The sequence below is a fragment of the Passer montanus genome, unplaced genomic scaffold, assembly GCF_014805655.1.
Source record: "Passer montanus isolate IOZ18808 unplaced genomic scaffold, ASM1480565v1 scaffold83, whole genome shotgun sequence".
In the NCBI taxonomy this organism is placed as follows: domain Eukaryota; kingdom Metazoa; phylum Chordata; class Aves; order Passeriformes; family Passeridae; genus Passer; species Passer montanus.
This window is the reverse complement of record NW_024373590.1, coordinates 2,386,641-2,409,881: the sequence shown is the minus strand read 5'-3', so window position 1 is coordinate 2,409,881 and position 23,241 is coordinate 2,386,641. Positions and strand designations below refer to the sequence as shown.

At 39.4% G+C, this 23,241-nt stretch overlaps 1 protein-coding gene across 3 annotated transcripts; it reads right to left on the bottom strand.

Moving 5' to 3' along the window:
* Positions 1 to 273: 273 nt before the first annotated feature.
* FEM1C (fem-1 homolog C) lies at positions 274 to 19,884 on the bottom strand. 3 transcript variants are annotated; one of them, XM_039733125.1, is made up of 3 exons: positions 19,762 to 19,884; positions 18,492 to 19,219; positions 274 to 8,241 (listed from the first exon to the last, which is right to left on the bottom strand). In XM_039733125.1, the coding sequence occupies exons 2-3, from the start codon at positions 19,033 to 19,035 to the stop codon at positions 6,932 to 6,934; spliced, it is 1,854 nt and encodes a 617-aa protein (XP_039589059.1). In that variant the 5' UTR covers positions 19,036 to 19,219; positions 19,762 to 19,884; the 3' UTR covers positions 274 to 6,931. The 3 variants fall into 3 exon arrangements, with proteins under 3 accessions (XP_039589059.1, XP_039589061.1, XP_039589060.1); XM_039733127.1 differs by having other exon boundaries at positions 19,706 to 19,844; XM_039733126.1 differs by lacking the exon at positions 19,762 to 19,884 and adding an exon at positions 19,428 to 19,699.
* Between the last annotated feature and the right edge of the window lie 3,357 nt (positions 19,885 to 23,241).

The following is a 23,241-nucleotide window of genomic DNA, read 5'->3' as shown; positions in this document are numbered from 1 at the left end:
CATCCCAGGAGGACCCCCATCTTACAGGCTAGTCAATAAAAAGTAGAGGCCAGCCAATAAAATGCCTGGTAGCCACACATGGAAAAAGAAAGGAGAAAAAGGCAAGTTCGCTATTTTGAAACTATGGGATAGAAACAAAAAGTAATCCAAGCCTGGCTCATTCACTGAATATTTTGCCTCACATTCCAGTTAGGATAATGCTGTGTGTGAATGGAACAAAGCAACATCCAGGCACCTAAAATATTAGAAGAGGACACTACAAGCTACAGAATCTGAAGCAAAAGCAATCAGCTGTTTATTGTAAAAAAAAATCCCTCCCATTGTAAAAAGGAATGCATTCGCAATTTAAATTGCAGGTTCAGCAGCAAAAAGTATTTAGTGAACAGTGGATTCTGGAGTTTTTTTGGTAATGTACAATCAAGAGAGGGGAAAAGGGAAAACGGAACCATTCTGTCAGCTTACACAATTTTAGATTATTCTGTTTTTTGCTCATTCTTACATCTTGGGCGTTCTTTTGGTTGGTTGATTTAGCCTAACCACATAAAGGCTGAGAGAGGACAACTCTCTCTGAAGGACCGACAAGTACTGAAACTATGAAAAGATCACATTTACAAAGCTAGGAAAACATGTATTTCAAATGGGAATTGGGTTTCTAATTACTGATAGATGGGAATTCCAAATGACCTTCTAAGGAGAATTTTTAGTAAGGAACTAATGACTTGATAAATCTTCAGGAGCTATGATAGAAGCAACCCTTTGAACTTCAGAGAGGAATCCAGGTCATGTGTCACGATCATGTTTTATGATCTCACAGGAGATGTGGTTGCCATTTTCATAATTTGCATTGCCTCACGCCTCACACTCAATGGCTTCTGAGAGACATTTAGATGAATCAGAAAGCAATTCTTTTTTTCCCCTGTGTGCATAGCTCAAAACTGTTATCCATAACTTCTGAGTATAACCTCCTTTCAATTTTTCTGAACGCTGGAGATCAACTCCAGGGTAAGACTTTGGAGAGCAGGAGAAGGGCCTTCTGCTGTTCAATGTGGATGGCATTTGGCCCTCTGGATATTATGTGCAAAACAAACAAAAGTATTGCCTTTGCCAGAGCAACACACCTCACACTTTGTCTCTTTTTCTGCACTATTTTGTATGATGAGTTTTGGTCTTCAAGCACCAGCCAACACTTGCTATGGCCAAGAAGCCATTTTTAGATGATTACACAGTTTACATAACAGCAGACATCTTTCATCATCTTCAACTGAAGAAGGATGAATAATGATGTAAATTATCCTTTCCAGTTTTTCCCTTTCCTAATTAAGAGAATATACATTCAATTCACTAAAGCCATCCATGTGATTATTATCCTCCGGGAAAGTTCTGGAGCAGATTTCCTCATCCAGAGCCTCATCTTTTTTGATCCTATTGTTACTGATTAGTCCTAATCTAAAGTTCCAGCTCTCTGAAATGTACACTTCCTTATAGGATAGGATTGTGACTACTGTGCCTAACTCCAAAGGTATTTTGAAATTACAGTGGCAATGTTCTTCAAAGTCTTCAGTTCTCCAGCTGCCTCTAATAAGGATCTTCTGCTTCTCTCATCCTTGAAATGTTCTATTCCTCTTCTTTTCAAATTGTTAATGCAATATGGAAGACCCCTCAAAAGCTTGAAGAAGAAAATGAATTTGTCCAGCTTTCTTGAAAACTGTCTGCTGCTTACTTCTTACAAAGCATTGCAATCTACTTTTAGGTTACAAACTGGAAGTACTGTTTCCCCTGGTTAACAATATCACTAACTGCTTTTTCTAGAAAGTGGGAAAATAATTTCTCCTGTATCATTCAGTTTAAGCCTTTTCTTTATATTACCCACCAACGAAATTTAAAGGCTTTACCAGACCATAATTTCACAGAAAGAAAGAGCTTGAAATATGACTTTTTGTTTAAGGTACAATTCTTAATGACAGGAAGATTGAAGCTGCAGCATTCAGATTTAGCTACTCAAGAGGAAAAGTAGTTTACCAACCGGCACTGCATACCCTAGAGAAAACACATATATACACTCGGACAGGTGTTCTCCAAAACATATTTTTAATGTAATCTGTATTTGGAGCCTAAAGAGAGAAGGAGCAGAGAAATATGCTTGTTATTCCTTTTTTACATTACTGTTAAAGCTAAATTACTTCACGTAAAAAAGAAACTGCAATATTTCCATACACGGAGCTAGCCCTGCATAGGAAGTCTTTGCAATAGAATGGAACACAAATACAACATTATTTAAAACCAAACCAACAACAGCTTTTCACTCTGCCCTCACTGAGGGCTCAACAGTTACTTTTACACTCAAAAGCAAGAAATATGAGCAGTCTAGTATGTCTCTCATCAAAATTACCAAAATTACTTTGAAGTGTTAAATACCAGTTGGTATCATTTTAGTCACAGAAGGTACAATTAGTGTTTAGTATACTTTTTCATGCTTCTCAACGTTTTAGAGTATAACAGTCATTCCACTCTATATTTCAAAGCATTTCAAAGCTATTTCAAGAGCAGCCATATCCCGCCACAGTCACCTTGCAGATGATATAAAACTGAGGCACACTTTTCCTCAAAAGGTTTTCATCTAATTACAAATCCTCCTTTAAGGATTTTGCTATAGCACTGCATTACTTTCTTTAAAGTAGTGTTTGTAAAAATAGAAAGAGGTTAATTTTAACCAGTTGCAATACAGTTGTTAAAAGACAGCTCTTTGTGGACTTAGGAACAATACAAGTCTATTTCCTATCCAGGGAGTGTTGTGAAGTATATATGGAAAATAGCCAAAATGTTGCCTTGCATTTCAGAAAATGTCTTTACACTGCACCTAATAAATACAACAGAGACACTGCAGAGAGCTGGAATCTTGTTACCAGCCTAAGTAATACAAAAATAGGAACATAATTTTAGATTTTTAAAATAAGAATATTTTTCATCTTCCTTGTTGAAGTACTTCAGTTGACACCCACAACTATCAGAAGAAAAGCTGCTCTATGCATTTATCCCTTTCCCCAAAACATGCAGCTTAGGGGTCTCAACAAACAAGGAGGTATCAGTTCCTTTGTCTCTAAGGGAGTGATACCTGTAAGCTATTTAATACTTATTTCATTACTTCAGGGCATATAATTATTTCTGCAGTGTTCTCAGCATTTTTCTGTGTCAGCAGCTCAGAAGCAGTGTGTTTTATCAGAAAAAAAGGCCAAATAGGAAGAAAAATAGTAAAAGAATTAGTTAAAAATATTACAAAATTAAAATTAAGATAAATAAAACAGAGTAGTGTAAACACATAGGTCTAAATGCAAAGTGGCCAAAAATGCATGAACTCATCTGCCAGGACACCTAAGTATAAGTTACCAGGCAGATAAGCTCTCTTCAGCAGAGAGCTTCATCACCATGAAAAATTAAATTCAGCGTGGAGGTAATAAATCCTTCGGACTGATGCACATCAGTAGATATTTACACAGAAATTCGTGCAATAAATCAGCTTGTACTAATAGCCTGGTTTGTTTCTAAAGAGCAGCTAACACAGTAAACCTTTCTTGTAGCAATATTCACTAGATTTACATAGAACTAATAGTGATATGCTTTCACTTTTGGGAATGCTTTCCATTTAAAAAATTGCTAACAATTAAAAAATTTTACATTGTATTTCTGGACTAATAATCATAAATCATAGAATGATTTGGGTTGGAAGGGACCTTAAAGATCACCTAGTTCCAACCTCTCTGCCATGCACAGAGAGACACCTTGCACTGGACCAGAGCCCCATCCAGTCTGGCCTTCAACACTTCCAGTAATGGGGCATCCACAACTCCTCTGGACAACCTTCGCCAGTGCCTCACCATATTCATAGTAAACAATTTCTTCCTTATATCTAAGCTAAATCTCACCCTTTTCAGTTTAAAGTTATTCCCCCTTGTCCTTTCACTGCACGACTTTGTAAAAAGTCTCTCTCCAGCTCTTTCATAGCCTCCTTTAGGTACTGGAAGGTCCTATACAAGGTCTCCCTGTAGCGTTCTCTTCCCCAGGCTGAATGACCAACCAATTTTAAACATGATAATTGTCAGTTATAGAAACAGAAATTGAAACTAAAACTACTAAAGAGCAGGACAGATTCCAAAGTAAAAAACTCTGCAAATCCTTTTCTCTGTGACTTATACAAAAAGAATTACTTTTATGACTTTATGTATAATTCTAGCATGGTATCATTTGCTGATTATCCCCATCTACAGAGCAGCAGAAAAGCATTAAAATGTATAAATTTGAAAACCAAACTACACATCCTCACGAATGAAAAGCTGAGTGGCATGCATCCTAAGCATTACAAATCACAGCAATTCAGTCAACTGACTAGAGTTTAGTCTTGTGTGATGCTAGAAAAACCTGCATCCTGACCTGTGTGGCAATAGTGTGGCCAGCAGGATGAAGGCAGTGATTATCCCCTGTACTGGGCACCAGTGAAGCCATGCCTCAAGTGCTGTGTTCTGTTTTGGGTCCCTCATTACATAAAAGATACTGAGGCGTCGGAGCATGTCCAGGGAAGGGCAGTGGAGCTGGAGAAGGGTTTGGATCACAATATCCAAGATGAGGATCAGCTGAGGGAGCTGGGGTTGTTCAGCCTGGAGAGAAGGAGGTTCAGTGGAGAGCTTACGACTCTCTACAATTACTTCACAAGGCAGGGGTTGGCCTCTTCTCCCAGGTAACAAGTGATACAATAAGGAGAAATGGCCTCAAGCTGAATTAGGGGAGATACAGATTGGATACTTAGGAAAAACTCCTTAATGGAAAGAGTGGTTAACCAATGTACCAGGCTGCCCAAAGGAAGCAGTTGAATCACCATGGCTGGAGGTATTTGAAACACACGTAGATGTGGCACTTAAGGACATGGTTTAGTGCTGGACTTGGCAGTGCTGGATTAAGGGTTGGACTCAATGATCTTAAGGATCTTTTCCAACCTAAATGATTCTATGATTCTCGTAATAGTATACAACATAGACACGGCAAGGGACAAACCAGAGAAAATTGCTTCAAAACAGCAAGTCTGGTAGTGACAATACACAAACAGCACTGCTTTCAACATATCTTTGCTTAAAAACATCCCCATAATTTTTGCAAAAATGGCTAAGCTAGTAGGCACCTGTACACTGCCATACATTGGCAGGAATGCCGAAACAGAACAAAAACAAGGAAGGGCTATTCTTATGTGCTCCCAAGACATGTTCTTCCTCAAGTTCAACCACAAATGACAAAAGTGTTCTAACATCAACTTAAAAATTAAAATATTACAAAGACCCTCCTAACCTAACCAATTTGGATTCTAAATATCTCTCATCTCTGACAAAGGCATAAAATCAGTTGTTGGATTTCTGGAGCAAGAACCCCATAGGTACACTTACCACCCACAACTGAGATGAAACATTAAGCCAAAAATATCCAAAATGCTAGACGACTAAATTTGCAAGTAAACTGTATCCTACCCAACGGAAATTAATTTCACTTTAAGACATTTTTAGGGCTAATGTGCCATAATAAATCCTACTACTAATCAACAGTAAAGTGCTGAATTATATTAATTACCTGAATCGCACTCACATTTATGATCTTCATTTATAGACTTCTTATCAAGTCAAAAGAGCCCTTTCTGTCGCAAAAGCTAAGCTGTTGTGCAAATATTATAAAAAATAGATACTTTAATAGGAGCTATATACACAACAGAACTGCTTTTGTTAAGTACAACTGACATAGTAGAGATGAAAAATCCATGCAAGTATTTATAAAGATACTTAAAATGAAGAAAAAAAGGACACTGCTATAGAACTTTCAATACCCTGGCAGACAGCCACTTACTATACTATATGATGTCTAGATCTGGACTGATAAACATCATGCCATCAACATGCTTTAGTTTTCTTTTGTAAGCTAAAGCTGATTTGCAGATTTTAAAGCAGAGCATATATTTGATCTATTTCTCATAGAAGTGTATCATTAAGGTTTGAGGTTAAACTTTGAGCAAATTTCACATCTAGCCACATAACCGGCACAAGCAAGACAGTGCAGAGGGGAAGGTGTCAGTTGTACACCGTGAGGACTCTTCCCCCAGCTGCATGATGCAACAAAACAATTTTGAGATTTAAAATTCAAGTGGACTACAATCAGAAAAAGCAAGAATTTCTTTTCCCCAGTTTAGGAAAAAACTCCAGAGGATCGAAATGAAAGCAACCTCAGTTACAGCAGTCAAAAAAGTCAAACCCAAGTTTGGAGAGCTGATAAATAACTCCAAAATTCATCATGCTATGAAGACAGCATTCTTAAGAGAGCTCTAAACAAACTGCAAAACAAGATTGGCATTTAAGTTGAAATTGGCCAAGTGCTGCATAGAAATATGCTCACACACAACAGTCATGTTTAAGCCAGTGCATAGAGAAGATAAAAGCACTTATGGTAGTTGCAAATGTTAACAAGTTCATACAACTTGCACAGTTTAGCAATGAGTCCATAGAAAAAGAAGAGAGTAGGAGTAGAAACACTCAAGCAAAACCAAAAAAGATGACCTTCCAACTGTATAAAATCCACATAACAGTTACAGTAAAAAGACATCAGTGGAAAATACTCAACTCAGTCCCAAACACCCAACAGGCAAATAAGACCAGAAAAGACAAGCCTTTGGCAGACAATTTAAAGTCTAAATATGGCATTACATTTCTAAATAATCCACAAAATATATTATATGGCATATTCATATTAAATACTGGGTAACCAACTCTGCAGATCTGATGCTAACAACACTAGGCAATGAGAGCAAAATGGAGCAAGCTAAAGGAACGCTGGTGTATCACAACAGTGCTCAAGGAAAATATCACCATGTCGTGCTTCAAAAACAGTACTCTGGAACGCCACACTATCATCTATGGAGCAAAACGAAGTTCTCTAATTTTTCAGGGATATGCCCTGCATAGGATATGTTATGATTCACTATTACACGAGCAGCAAGACACTGCAAAGTAGTATGATTTATGGGCTGGATTAAATTCTTTGCTATTTCCTTCTCATCCAGCAAATCACTAGCTGTTTGTTTACATGAGTTTGTGGCATCGAAATGTGAACCTGACTTGATAAGAAGATTCATGATGTCTGGATGGTTGTTCAGTGCAGCAATGTGTAATGGACTGTTGTTATCGGAGTCTCTGACATTTACATCAGCACCACATTCCACCAGGATAGCAGTAACTTGTAGAGAGGGGAATTTACAAACTGGGTAGCGACCAACACACGTAGTATTATTGTCAACAGCAAGGTGAAGTGGACTGAAGTTATTCTTTCCTCTAGGCTGAAGCTTAAGAAACTTGTAAATAGTTTGTTTCTTAAAATGTTCCTGTTCTGAGCTGCAAGGTACTTTCTCCAACAAGCAAATTAAATGCAAAATGATAGAAAGAGCTTTGTTCAGCTGTACTGGATCAGGAAGACACTGGGTTTGTTTCATGGCCCGTTCTATTTCAAGAACGCTTTTGCACAGTATACCCATTAGATCATCAAAAGTGACAGTAGTGCCTAGCAAGCCTTTTGCCCTATCCTGAAGCATGAAGGAGAAAAGTTCAGCAAATGACAGCAAACTGCTGGCTGTCATAGGGCTTAGAGGGTCAAGATTGCTCTGCTGCATGTCCAAAGCATACTTCCATAAATTGATGCAACGCTTGAAGTTTCCGGAGTCTGCATACACAGCACCTCTGTATCTAATATAGTAGGATGTGTCTGGGTGTGAAGGGCCAAGAATACGTTCTCTAATTAATAATGCTTGCATTCTCATTTCATCTGGGTCTGCAATAAGATTTTCTAGCTCTTCTGAGCTGTTTACCTCTTTAGCATAATCATAAGCCATAATTAGTGTTTGTGGCACAGGTTTGCTGAGGATATTAGTCCTATCACTGTATCTCATTTCCATAGCTCTTTTCCAGTATTTCAAAGCACCAAGCAGATCTCTCTTTTTGTCCACAAATGTTGCTCCTAGAAGTTCCAGGGCATTTATGCGCTCAGCCTTACTAGTCTGTACATGCTGTGTCAGAAAGTCCACTATATTTGTGTGGCCTGTCACACTGGCTGACAGAAGGGGAGTCATTCCGTAACCGTCCTTTTCCATTTTAGCACAATACTTGAGAAGCATCTTCATGATCTCCAAACTTCCAGATTCTGCACAGTCATGTAGTGCTGTATTTCCTGCAAGAGATCAAACACAATTACACAATTCATATCAAATTACAGTCCAAATCTCACCATGCTAATAGTTAAAAAAATAAAAAGTTAAAAACCCCCAAATATTAATGGTTTTAAAATAGCTTTTGTTTCCCCATCTACATACTATGAAAGCAAGGCTGCCAGGCAGTTATAAAAACCAAAATGTTTGATGTTTTTATATGAAAAAATTAAACAGGTTTAAGAAAAAGACCCAAACCAGAATTAAAATGAATTCTTCACTACATAAAAGCACAGGAGTCGGCAATTGATTGTATCAAAATCAAGCAAACAGGAGACCAGCTTGATTGGACAGAAAACTCTTGGAGCTCAGGAGGAAAAAGAAATTGCATGCTGTCTGGAAACAAGGTCAGGTTTTGCAGGGATTTGACAGAGTTGTGGTTCATATATGCATTGGACAAGATGCAAAAGGCCAAAGCTCAATTAGATTTGAAACTGACCAGTATGTGTCAGACAACAAGAAGGGTTTTTAAAGTACACTAGTAGCAAGAGGAGGTCTAAAGAAAATACCAGACTGATACTTATTGAAGATGGTCATCTGACTACTAAGGGTGAAGAAGTGTGGAGACACTCAATGCTTTCCTTTGCATCAGTCTTTAATAACACAGAAAAACTGCCATCTGCCCCGGATTTAGAGGATGACCTCAGGAATAGTGACTTCCCATTTGTTTAGGCACTTCTCAGGAACTAGCTGTAGCAGTTCACAGTTCACAAGTCCATGCGATCTGATGGGATTTACCTGAGTACTGAAGAAGCTGATGTTTGTTATGGCACTACTCCTCTCCATCAGCTACCAAATGTCTTGGGAGTCTGGGGAGGTCCTTACTGAATAGGAGCTAACCAATGTTATTTCATTTTATAAGAATGGAAAGGGGGATTACCCAGGAACCTACAGACCTGTTAGTCTCACCTCAACACTTGGAAAAATTATGGAGAACATTATACTGAATGCTACTGTAAGGCATTTAAAAGACAATGCAATCATTAGGTACTATCAACTTTGGTTGAAAGGAAAAAGTCCTGTGTTAACTAATTTGATATGCTTCTAGAATAAGGTCACCCATCCATCAGATGAAGGAAAGATAGTGGATGTGGGATTTTTACCTTTTAGTGAGTTTTGCCTTTTTTAGCTTTTATATTGACCCCACAACATCCTTCTGGACAAGTTATCCAAGTGTGGGATGAGTAGGGTCATGGTGTACTGGGTGCAGAACTGTCTGAAGGACTCAGCTCAAAGGATTGCAGTGAAGGGGCTATCAAATTTAGCTGACACACTAATCAATTAACATAAGACACGAGTAAAAAGTTATTTTCTAAAGCTTATGACTGAGGTTTTTGCAATTATATCAGGGGTATGAACATATTTTGTCTCCTGAATCATATTTTAAGAGCAAAATTCAAATATTTTAAGGAAAAAAAGCATTAAAATGCTAGATTGCTTCATTTATTGACAGTGAACTAAACTTTCAAAATTGTCTTTTCCTGAAACATTTCTGAATAGTAGCCAGTGATTTTACAATCATTTACTAATAAGTAAACTGAGGAAGATATCCCAACAGAAAGGCACATTAAACTATCTGTTAGATCAAGATTTGTAAAGTTAAATCCAGTTCAAACAAATGAAAGTGATTTTCCAATTTCTTTCTAATACCGCAAGAAATTTTTACATTAACAGCACTAAGTAAGTTATAAGTCTGGTCACACTACAATCTCTACCTAGATTAACAAAATTTTCAATGCATGAGCAGAGATTTAAGCAAATTTAGGTAGATTGAAAGATGGCTAATTTGGCAGTCATAGCTTATCAATTATAATTCTCTCTGTCTGTATGTGACATCACAGACTAGAAAAATGTGAATATGCCATCTGAGAAAGGACAAAACCTTGACATTCCTAAGAGAGGAAGATGTCAAATGCAGACCTATATACAAACTTACCAAAACACATACACTTATTTTTATTTCTATGCTGCTGAAAGTCTAATTAAAATGAAACTACAGCAGTTAATTCAGAACTAAAGAATGGCTGGTCCCTCAGACCATCTTCAGTTCTGTATTTATAAAGGCAAAACCAGATGCACATGGATGTTGGCTGAGCCAGCAGTTAACACAGCTGTTTCAGGGTGTACTCAACTCCATACACTATCCTTCACAGCAGAGCTCAGCAACTGGCAGCTGTTTCTACCTTCAAATAAATATTTTTAATATATTTTAAAAACAGTAATATAAAAACATATTAAAAACAAATAAGCCAAAAGATATCAGTAACATCTAAGTTCTTACTATTGTTTCACAACTATTAACATAAATTTTGCTACTTTTGACAACTGCAACAGTGCATATTACATACTATGCATATTACATACTGCAGATCCATCACCACATAACACTGCTTTGGATGCTATTTTATCAATCAACAGACATACACACTATGACTGAAAAAAATCCACACAAAATAAGCTTGGCCACTGTCCATGTAAACTAAATCCAGCAATCTGTATGCAGCTATGTAGAACATGTGGAAATATGCTTAAGACTCCAAGGAATTTCACTGCTCTTTCCAATTGGATGCTCCAAATGTAACAATTTAGGGTTTTTTATTGGTATTACAATTACTGATTTCAGTTTAACAGCTTATCAGAAGTAGTGTAATTTTCCAGTTGTTTATACTGCAATAGCCCTTAGAATGAAAATAACCACAGCTTAAATATGCCATGTATAAACTAATAATGTGAGGCCATCACCACTAATTTTTATGCAGTGCCTGCACCTCACTGAAGTTTGATTGGATGGTACAGATACAGCAGTGGGAAGAATACTTTGTAAGAAACACGAGTTTCCATAGAAAAATGCCGAGTAAAAAGATAGTTGAGAGTTGCCAACTTAAAAAAAAAAACCCAAACATAAACCCCAGCCTTAAGAAATAACACTGCCAGCCTTCTATACCTAGCAAGTATCAACTGCTACATTAGAGGAAGAATTTGAAAGAAAACATGAGAGGGGCCTTAATGCGTAAATCAAAGGGTATACATTGGCCACAAACTGACCAGGAATTGAGCAGTTCAAATAAACACAGCAAATCACCCACTATTCTGTGAATTAACTTATCCATTTCAAAATATTACATTGTCTCTAGTGTCACTATAGTGACCATATCATCTATAGGGATAAATAGAGCTTGAACACAATGCCAAAATTAATTCAATTTTTGTAACACTATCTATTCAGTAACAAACTAAAAAACAATGCTATACCTACTGCTGTATTAAGAAGGAAAAAGGCAAAAAAAAAGCAAAAGTAATTTGAAAGTCATTCTCTTTGGCGAGTAATTTTTGAAGAGACACGTGATGGGTTTGGTCAAATTAAAGTAATTTTTTTAAGATGGGAATGATTATTGTAAAGTACGTTTTATCTAATTTTTTTAATCAATTTTAAATTGTAAAATGACCAGCAGGAATTTAATCACAGATCAAAGATAGCTATTGTTACCACAACATAAAAGGCTTCTCCTTGCACAGACAGAAAAGACTGCAGATGATTCCTGGAGTCCTGATACTTCTCTGCTAAATATTAAGTGTCATTATATTGTATTGCTAATAGTGCTTACAAACTGCTTCTATCTGTACAAAACTTTACTACACATATTACCTAGTAACTACCCCATTAAGAATAGCAAAAAGAAACAGAATAACCCCAAGCCCAGTCCTTCTACATCTTGCAGATACAAGGTACAGGAAAAGGTATGGCTAGTTGGCATTGTATCTTCACACTTCACTCTTTCGTTAACAGGACTCCTTTAAAAGGAGTTATGAACATTTCAGAAACACTTCATGTATCACAAAACTAACTACCCAGTGTTTCCAAAAGCTTACTGGAGCCGCGGTGGGTATTCAAATTCATAAGGAGGACAGGCTTTTCTATGTCAGAAGCAAGTAATTCCCAAAATAGACCGACAGCTTGTTACGAGGGAATGGAAGAAAATGAAGGCATGACACAGAAAGTGATTTGACTTGATTTGCAACCAATTAAGTGCATCCACTTCCTAATACTTCCAAAATGCTCTATCAAATTTCCACATTGTAAAACTTACATTAAAACTCAACACCAATCTGAATTTCTATCCAAGTTCATTAAAAACAAAAGAAATAAAAGTATTTAATTTAAATTACTGACCAGTGTGCACATTAACCACCTGTATATATTTTTGCAGCCTTAAAAATATATCGATCACTTTTACAAAGTGAATTTTTTATGCAATATTAATTTCTTTTTCTACGACAACACTTGCAGTAATTCAGTCTTCCAAGAGCCTTTACTGATTTAAAAGAAAAGTACTGCCAGATAGACACAAACATAGACAGTGCATAAGAAAACTGTTATACATCCTGATGCTCAGTATGCATAGTGAATAAAAACTAAATGTCTTTCCTTCAAGAAACTAACTAAAAAATGCAAACTGCTAATCTCAACTATTTATTTTAATCTGATTTCCAAATGATGAAAGGGAATGACTGCTGTCTTGCTCACTAAAATACTTCAAGAGAACTTGTATTATCAAGATTATCAATTATTACATAAATAACAGCATGCTGTCAATGAGTCAATTTAAACAAAAGCTTTTTAGTTAGAATTAAACTTAAATAGTATCTTTATCTTCCTTATTTAACTTAGACATTCCTCCCGAAGTTCAGTTTCCACACACAGTCACATACAAAACATCTACAAGTTTCAGAGACCTGTACCATGTAACACCTACAAGAAAAGGAAAAAAAGCAGCCCCCCACACCTCCCCCCCAAAAAAAAAGACACAGCATACTTTTATAGCAAGTGCTTATTCACAGAGAAATTTTAAAAAATAACAAAAAAGAGCAACAACAAGAAGCAGAAATAAAACCCAAGGACCTCCATTAAAAAAACCCAAGGCTTTTTTAACCCCTCCCAGTCCCCTCAATGATTCTATGAACCTTGGCAAGCAGGGAAGACAAACAACCTCAGAAGAAAACAAACCTGTCAAGACTCCTTAACGTTTACAGCACAAGAAATTATTATAATTATTTTTAACACATACTAGACCACACTTGTCATAAAGGAAAAAGCGTAACTCTCCATAATTCCCCTACTTCTGGGTCTGCCACATCTGTAAAAGCTTTTTTTTCCTTACCAGCAGGTTTGAGTGTTACACCTTCCAGTAACAACTTACTAACAACAGTGTTACACCTTCCAGTACCCCTCACTAACAACAATGAAAAATAGCATTAAGTTTGTGTGCTTCTATACTTCCCAAAATAAGAAAACAAAGTCAGCAAACCTTGTTTACCACATTATTTTACAAAAATATTCAATACTTTACCAGTGAAATTGAAGAATCACAGTATTCTTTTTTTTTAATGTATTCAAACACTGCTGTGCATATCTCAAGAGACAACTAAGAGAACGCCTAGTCCAGCATTTCTTAGAAACAAAATTCTGATTTTCTAGTACTCTGGAGGAGAAAAACCAGTCTTTAGGCTAGCTAATGAGTCTGTTAACTACAGAAGGCAGGCAGAGCTGGTGAAAACCACAAACAAAACCATAGAAAGCACTTTGAAGAGAGAGACCACATACCAGGCCACTGAGCAATGGAAAGACTTACCAGCTATGTTCAGGTAAAACACCTGCCTCTCAAGCATGTATTTTGAAAAAAGGTTACAATTCCCTTGCATTTGGCCCATCCTGGCTACCAGCACATGCATGTTTTATCTATAATCTAACTCACTAATTGCTGCAATAATGCCTTTTTTTCCCCCTCCTTTCTGCAAATCTGGCAGAGGAGAATAAAGTATAACACAAACTATTAAAATGTGCACTGCAAATTTTCAAAATGCAAGATGTTAATTGTCCTGTCTGGAATTGAAGCAGAAGTATAATATTTCTTTACAATCAGTCTGAATGATCTATATTTCTATATTTCTATTGGGGAACTTACATTAAATATTACCCCTTAAATGAAAAAAAAAAAAAAACCCCAAAGAGCCCAAATCTGGAATCCTTAAAACAACTGACACTTGTATTAAGATAGTAAGCACTTCTCTGCCTACACATCACCAAATGAACACTGTACACATCAGCAAAACACTGTCTTTGAGAATGCAGTGGTCTATTCTGAAGATAATATTAAGGCAGCACCACTCTAACAATTAATCACTGGCAGGCTTCATAATACAGCAGAACAGAAAACGGCATGCAGCGACACAGAAAATGCTCCTCATCTGGCACAGAGACAAAACTGTGCTTCATTTGAGGTTTTAGTTCTAGGGTTCCACCTTCTGAAAAAAATTGTGTTTCTGCTACTCTAATACTATCCACACTCTTCCTACTTTTAGGAACAGCATAAAAACTTGCCATCTAAGAGATCATTAACTACAAGTGAAAACTCATTAAACTTTACTTTTAATTTGCAGCTTCTTAAATGAGGAGTTGTTCTGCTGGTTTCAGCTGGGGTAGAGTTAATTTTCTTCTCAGTGGCTGGTATGGGGCTGTGTTTTGGATTTGTGCTGAACACAGGGTTGATAATACAGAGATGTTTTTGTTGTTGCTCAGCAGGGCTTACACAGAGCCAAGGCCTTTTCTGCTGTTTGTACTTCCATGGTGGTGAGGAAGTTGGTGGTGCATGGGAGATTGGGAGATAATGCAGCTGAGACAGCTGACCCCAATGACCAAAGTGATTTACACACCATGTGACATCGTGCTCAGGAGATAAAGCTGAGGGGAAGGAAGAGAAAAGGTGGACCATTTGGAGTGATGGTGTTTATCTTCTCAGGTAAGTGTTACACAAGATGGGGCCCTGCTCTTGTGGAGATGGCTGAATACCTGCCTGCCCATGGGAAGTGGTGAATTAATTCCTCGTTTTGCTTTGCTTGTGTACACTGCTTTTGTTTTCCCTATTAAACTGTCTATATCTCAAGCCACGAGTATTCTGTTCCTGGTCTTACGTGGCTGCCTGGGGCTTAGCTGCTGGCTGGCGTTAAACCATGACAGCAGAACACTGGTGAAAGCTACAAACCAGAGACAATGGTAAATTAATTCACTTTGTAAGTACGGCTTAGGCTGCTTCCTATCTACAGATATCTTTGCTGTTTTCCTCAATTATGAAATAATAAAACCCATCCACCCTTCTTCCTCCATCTATCAGTTTGTCCCCATCACTTACACTGTTCACATAAACTCAAAGACTTTTTTTAATATCCTTTGTTTACAGTTCTGCTGCCTAAATCCTACACAGAAGTTCAGGGAAACTGTGAGAAAGTTCAGATCTGCAAAACAGTAGAAACAAATACATCAAAGGCTAGTATTTTAAATTCAGAACTGTTGGCTATCTTTCACAGTTGAGGACTCATCTACACAAACATCCTTCTTCAGCACCATGTACCATGCAACGCTGCCAGACCTACACTTCACCTCATTCACCTCATGTAGCATCTTACCTGACACACTCTGAAGTCTTTATGAACATCTTAATTTCCTGGCTGTACTTCCATACTTTCATAACTTTTCCAAGAACCTCTGAACTCTGAATTTCCACAGTCCAAAACACAGCTGTGGGATTCTGCACTTTAGAAACAAGATTTTACGACATGTTTTCACCTACTCTTTCATACATTTAGATGCATATGAATGTACCTATTTTTTTCCTATCAAAGTATTCAGATTTTTCCTTGGAACTGTCAACACTTTGAAACATTTTCATATCTACACATTCAGGAAGTTTAATATGTGCATTAAGTTACATTTTGCAGTATGAAATCCAGTGGAAAACGACAAGACATAGGTCAAGTAATTCTACCCCCCACCCTCACACAAGCTCTAAGAGCTTGTGTGCTCTGAAAAAGGATCTACAGAAATCTCCCAGAGCAGCAACTCCACTGAAGTTACATAGTTCTGCTCTTATAGGGAGCATTGCAATTTTAAATGCAACATTTCTTTACGTCTTTCAGGGAAGAATAGGCTTCTCTATACATGGCCCAGGAAGGGGGCCTGTCTAAATAGTACTCACATACAAGGGCAGCAATTCCTACTACTCAGGAGCAGAACACTCAGATGCTCGGTTATCTTCCTGCTACAAGCACAGGACACTGTCAGCTATTTAGTACATAGCAGGGAGGAGTAGAAACAAAGTATACACAAGATTCTTTGAGGGGGAGGGTGACAATGTAGAATTAATACTCTTGGACTAATTTTAAAATCAATAGTATTTTTGCAAAACAAAACTGAGGAGGTTATCTGGTGAATCTCAGCCACTGTTACAATACTAACGGCTACCAATTTTCCTCAGTTCTTCTGCCTTTTCAGAGATGACTTTCAGGGTTTATAGCACTTTCTGGCTTGCTTGCTTGACCTCACCAGTGCTTATTCAGTAACTTCAGAGATAAGACTTAAAGATACCAAAAAGTATGCTCCTGTCCTACCAGAGGGGATTTCCACACATTACCAACAGATAGCTATTACGTACACTCATGCAGTTGTACACATGACAGTTTGAAGTATAAAATGAGTTTTAATGAGCTCAACCATATCCAATCCAACTTCTTTAATTAAGGATCATTTATCTACTTTAAAAACCTTTGCTTGTGTGCCTAGACGCAAGTCAGACAGAAACTAAAGGAAGTAGAAAGGAATTAAGAAAATTGACAGCACTGAGAAAATCCTCAGTCATTTAAACAAAGATAAATAATGTTAATTCACTAATCAAGTGAATAAAAAGGATGAGTAAGGTAAAGCCTACTCCACCAACACAAAATGAGGGAGAAAAGGAGCTATAGAATTACATCTTTTTCCCTATTAAATGTAATATTTAAGAGCATTGCTTGGTTCATACCTATCATATAAAGGGATAGGTTTAAAACTAAACTCTAAGTTCTCAGTTGCTTACACACTTTATATTTAGCTTGCTATTCCCAGAATGTTATTTAGAAAAATGACATTTTTATCCTACCAAAAGTCCATGATGATTCATAAGCAACCTCAAACCCTTACAAAGGAAGATTTATTTTGCTCTGCCCACCTCCATGACAAATCTGTAGTTTAGCTTTCTTTACGCTAAACCCACATATTTGCATGATTTGCTGAGAAAAGGCATATTTAACCAAGCAGCTTTTCTAAAGATTACTCTCACATTTGGTATTTACCAATATCATACAACAATCTAGACACAAAGGATATTTTAACACAAATAACTGACAGGTACAGTGTACAGTTACAAACGCAATTACCCTGAAAAAGGCAGTAGAATATTATGCTACAAAAAGAACTGCTAGCAGATTAGTTTTTATATATATTGATATATATTAAAAAAACCAAAACCTGCTGAAACATAATCCTGGCTCAGTGAGATAAAATATTAGCTGTAAACTGCAGTAACTGGTGTGCTTTTCAGGCTAATATCACAACTAAATACAAGTCTGACATGTAATAGAAAATATATATGTTCAACTAATTATGATCACAGGAAAAAAAGCCAGAAATCTTTACTTTGCATGGTAACACCAGAGCAATTGTAAACAGGGGCAAAAGGGTTTGAGATCCGTGAGCAACTGGAAGTCCTTCTGCTGAGATCAGAGTCACCTGCATCTTCATTTCTTCAATTCTAATATATATTTTTGCTTACTAACACTGAAAAAGGTACAAAATTACTCAGTAATTTGCAGAGAGTGGGTGAAGAGCAAAGTGGTTACTAATTTTTCAATGCAGAAAGTAATTTTTCTCCTTTATGCGTATTTCCTTAGACCAACCTTACTGGCACAGATCAGTTTTATGTACAGCATACTCGATTTGTTAAGAATTACTATGAAAACCAAGAACATATGCTCATGTTTTTGAGTATGTTGCTAGACCAACCTACCACAAAGAGTGGTTCTCAGCAAGTTCATTAGCTTTTAACACATGCGTAAATGTGACACTTCATATGACTAAGTCTTTTAAGAATTAGCGATTTAAGATTAAAATGTATCAATTTAAACAAAAATTATATAATCCATGTTACAAACCAGTTATAAACTCTAATATATAGTGTGTTTATAGCTATGTTTTTACTTTAAAAAGTAAAAACATAGCTATAAACACACTATATATTAGAGTTTATGAGAACAGAAGACTTTTTTTTTTATGTCAGGCTCTTTAAGAAGTAAATTAGTAACTTTACCTCGATTTACCGCAGTGAAAGTGAAAAAACTAACTTACCTTTAACACTTTTTCTGTTCACATCAGCTCCCTTTTCAAGCAAATACTGAGCTATTTCTTTGTGGCCTTTGTAACATGAGATCATCAAGCACGTATGCCCGTGACGGTTTGATACTTCCAGGTCTGCTTTGTGCTCCACAAGGTATTTGACTATTTCCAGGTGACCATCAAAACAGGCAGCTCTAAGAGGCGTTGAATTTGTCAGCGTTGTGTTGTTGACAGACGCACCGTGATCCAACAGACACTGAACAACCTTCAAGTGGCCGGCGGCTGATGCTGCCCACAACGGCGGAGCTCCCTCGATGGTCTCACCATCAAAATTCACGGAGCCACCAACCTCTATCGAGGCAGAGCAATGGTCCAACAAGTACTCCACCATGTCGAGGTGACCATAACGGGCTGCCATCAGAAGAGGTGTGGCACCATTGGTTTTTTCTGACATCAGTTGGGCCACCTCTTCCCTTGTTTTGCTTGCCAGTAGCTTGGACAGGAGCCGCAGCTTGCCATCACGAGCTGCGTTGAAGACTGCTGTCTTTAGATCCATTTAGCCTGTACCTCTCCGCTTCCTGATGGACACACACCTGAATTTTTCAGCCAAGAGTTTACTGGAAGTGCTCAGCCCAAACAGAATGTCTCCAGCTTCTTCTCAGATCAGTTTCACCCAGACAGGCCAACATGGAGACTCCAAACAGGGTCCTGACGAAGCGCAGGCTATGCTTATCACAAATCTGCAAAAGGAGAATTCTCGATGTTTTCACCTCCTACTTCGCAAACAAGCAACCGCATTGTATTTTCCCACAGCTACACCCAAACAAGTCGCTGTTGTGGCGCGCCGGTGTCCAGCTGCATTCCTTGGAACTCCCTCGGGCCGCGCGGTGGCCCCTGAGGAAAGCTACGGGGAGGAGGGGGCTGATCCTACCAGCGCGTTATCCATACCAGACACAGAACGATTCCTCTTCTCCCTCATTCCTCCGTCAGCTGCACCCCCGACTCCTTTCGGGGCGTATCCCAAGTGCAGAGCCCCCGGCTCCCGCCAGAAGACCCGCAGACACGCACCTCCAAGGCAGCCTGGCGGGGAAGGCGCCGGCCGCATTCCGGCCAAGCCCCGGACGGCGGGGAGAGCCCGAGCCCTCGGCCCGCCTCACGACCGGACCCGCTGCGCCCAGAGCCCGGCGGCCCCATCCCCCTCCCTCCTTTCCCACACGACAACAAACCCCCGCGGCCGCCGTGCTCGGAGCCGGCCGGAAAGGCCCGCCAGGCCGCGCGCTACCTTCCCGGGGCGGTCCGGGCCGTCTCCCGCTGCCGCCGCCGCCCTCAGAGGGACGCGCCCGCCACCGCCGCTGCCCGCGCTCCGTCCGGCGCCTCCATGACAGCCGGGCCCCGCCGCCAGGGCGGGGGCGGGACTACGCCGCCGCTCGAGGGCGCCGCGCGGGCCCAGCCTGCCGCTAGGGGGCGCCGGGAGCAGCAGCGCGGGGCCCGGGCGTGCGGGGGGCGCCGAGGTCCCTCAGAGTCCCTCAGAGTCCCACGGGATCCCTCAGAGTCCCACGGGATCCCTCAGAGTCCCACGGGATCCCTCAGAGGTACTTTGGGAATGCTCTTCATAGACACGCCGTGGGCTTTGTGCGGACACGTCTGTGCTGTATACGGGCACTGCTGGGTCCCGTCGTTGCTCCGCAGCGCAAGGGAGACACGGAGCTGCGGGAGCGGGTCGGCGGAGACCACACCAGTGGTGACCTGGGATCAGGAGCACCTCCCGTACGAGGAGAGACTGCGGGAGCTGGGCTTGTGGAGGTCTCAGAAGACTGAGAGGGGTCTCATTAAGGCATACAAATATCTCAAAATCGGGTGCCAAGAGGATGGTGCCAGGTTCTTTTCAGTAGTGCCCAGCATTAGTAAGAGGAGTAATAGCCATAAACTACAACCCAAGAAATTCCACTTCAGCGTAAAGAAGAACTTTACACTGAGGGTGGCAGAGCTCTGGAACAGGCTGCCCAGAGAGGTTGTGGAGTCTCCTGCTCTGGAGACATTCCAAACCCACCTGGATGCATTCCTGTGTAACCTGCTGGAGATGACCCTGCTCTGGATGGTCTCCAGAGATCACTTCCATCTCTAACTATGATTCTGTGATTCTGTACATAATTCTCAAAAAAAAAAAAAAAAAAAAAAAAGTCCGATTTTTTGCAGCACAGAGGAGGATCTAGACAATGTTGCTGTCTGGTGCAAAGTTTGTTTTTCTCGATTGAGATTGCACATGGCTTGCTGCAGGCTTAGGATGTGGCATTTGTTGTGTTCTTATCATAATAGAGAGAAAACACTTTAAAAAAATGCAAATTCTGTCACAACCAAGTATGTTACCTGGAAGCCTCAGAAATGAGCCACATGCAGAAAAAAACAGAGAAGGCTTGTAAGCACTTTAAAAAGGAGAGAGAGAACAATTCAATTTGTAATTTTATGTACAAAAGCAATGCATCAGAGTCTGGGTGGCTCTTTGTCCCTTTGTACACGGTGCTGGCAATATGATGCACAGACTGCTGGTTGTTTTGTCTGCAAGACTCAGAAGAAGAAAGACCATAAGAAACTGATGGAAAATTAGAGTAAAGCCATTAAAATTTTTAAGGAAGTGGTGGTATTGATTTGTGGAGATACATTAAAAGAACTAACTGTGTAAAAATATTAAATTAAAAGGAAGTGGGAGAAAGAAGAAAAGAGAACATTTTCAAGAAATGCCAGTGGAATGGAGGATTTATTTGAAGAGAGTTGCCAGGTGTAGTCAACAGCAATTGGAAACAAAATGAACAGATGAAAGGGCATACTTAGCAAAAAAAATAATATGCTGGTAGGGAGGCTCTGCCAAGCCAGAAAAAATAATTTGAAAGTTGCAGGAGGTAATTGATAGTCATGGTGGGCTGTGTAAATCATAGCACGTGTAAATAAGGTATTACAGGGAACAGTTCTGTGCTGTAGGGAACAGTTCTGTGCAAGTAGGCCACAAGGGAACAGGAATGGCTTCTGCAGAGATGTAATGGCTGGACCATGGCAGAAGATAAATCCTTGCATGCAACCACAAGGCACACTGTTGGGAATTTTAGACACTGCCTATCAGCCCACTGGGCTTCTTCTTTATATAAAACTATCTTACTCCTGTGGCAAATAATAAGTCTGCCTTGATATTTCTGAAATCTACCTTAGAGTAACTAGGTGTAGTCATCTATGAATTAAGCAGAGAAATTAATTATTCAAGAAAATTTTACAGGAGTTATACTTCTCAAAGTGTCCTGATGCCACTTTTCTCTTTCATATCTCATTACACATACAACTTCAAGAATCATTTATATTTTAAGAAGGCCATTCTCATGATGTAAGTGGACTTAAGGAGGTCTGACAATGTGGCTGCCTCCTGACTGCTGTTCTATGAATTTCACACTTTGATACTGCTTTATGGAGGAAGCACTTGCTTGGCAGCACCTGGTTCTGGGGGCACCGAGAGCCAGCATGGCATGGCCCCCACCTGCACTTCCCTACTGCAGTTATTGTCTGGCTCCCAGAATGAATCTAAGCCCTGCTTCCTACAGGTAAAAAGCAAATATTTTGACCCAGTGTACCAGAAGCACCATGAAAAACAAGAGATACCAATCCATGCTTTAAGGTTTCAACTTCAATAATTCATAGCTAGTCAGTCTGTCATGGGCACAGTGCCAGTGACAATTTCATTTGTCTTACCTCCCCCTCTCTTTGGCCCCATGCCAGATGTAGGAAAAATGGCCCCATGCCCATGGGGAAGAGGGTGTTGATGCCAGGCTGGGCTCTTTGGTGGTGCCACAAACACAATGCATACCATTGAAAAGAGCCAGTCAGTCTTGATGCTTGTTCTGTTTTGCAGTTTCCCTTCTCAAAACACTCTGGTTTTGAAAGCTGTGAATGGAGAATGGTGTTAAGTGAAATAATAGTGTTGTGATTACTTCGTTCTCACCTCAGGATATTCTTGTCCTCACAGCTGTTCACAGTAGGCAGCAGCAGGGATTTGTCACATACACAAGGGACTAAAGTGCTACCCACCTTGCAGACACCTCTGGTTTTGTGTGGAGCAGTTGTCCCCTCAGTGTCTGGGTCACAGCTCTGTAGCACTGTATCTCATACACCAGTGCTTTACTGTTGGATTTGCATCATTCATTCTAGATTGAAGAATTGATATTAATTTTGTCTACAAATGGTAATACCATAAAGAAAAAGTCACAGGTCACTAGGCAGATCTTGACAGTGCTTGGTATGAACCACTGAAGGGTTTTCAAGATTGCCATTGATAATATTTTGAAAGTCAGATTCTGACTTCAGCAAGAGATGTGGTTGTAAAGTGCTGTATTCAGTTTCAGCCCTTCACTTCCTTATCCCTATGACACCAGGTGCAGAGGTTTCTTCATATTCAAGGCAGACTATTCTCAGCAATACAGCAAAGAGAAATCTAATCTAATCCACATCTCAGTTGTTAGCTTTGGCACTAGAAGGCATATATATGCATTAATACAGTGATTTCTTCAAATTCTTTATCCCACTTTTGTTCATGCAACATTTGGTATCCCCAGCATAATGATACTTCTGTCAGGCCCCAAGCTAACTCAGAAAAATCTGCGTTACATTTTGCAAGGTGGACAAGCACTCTAGCTGCTCTGTGTTATGTCTGCAATCTGTGTCTTCCCTAAACTGGCACCCAGTTGCCTACACAGACCAGGCTGAGAGTCAGGTCAGGAAGGCA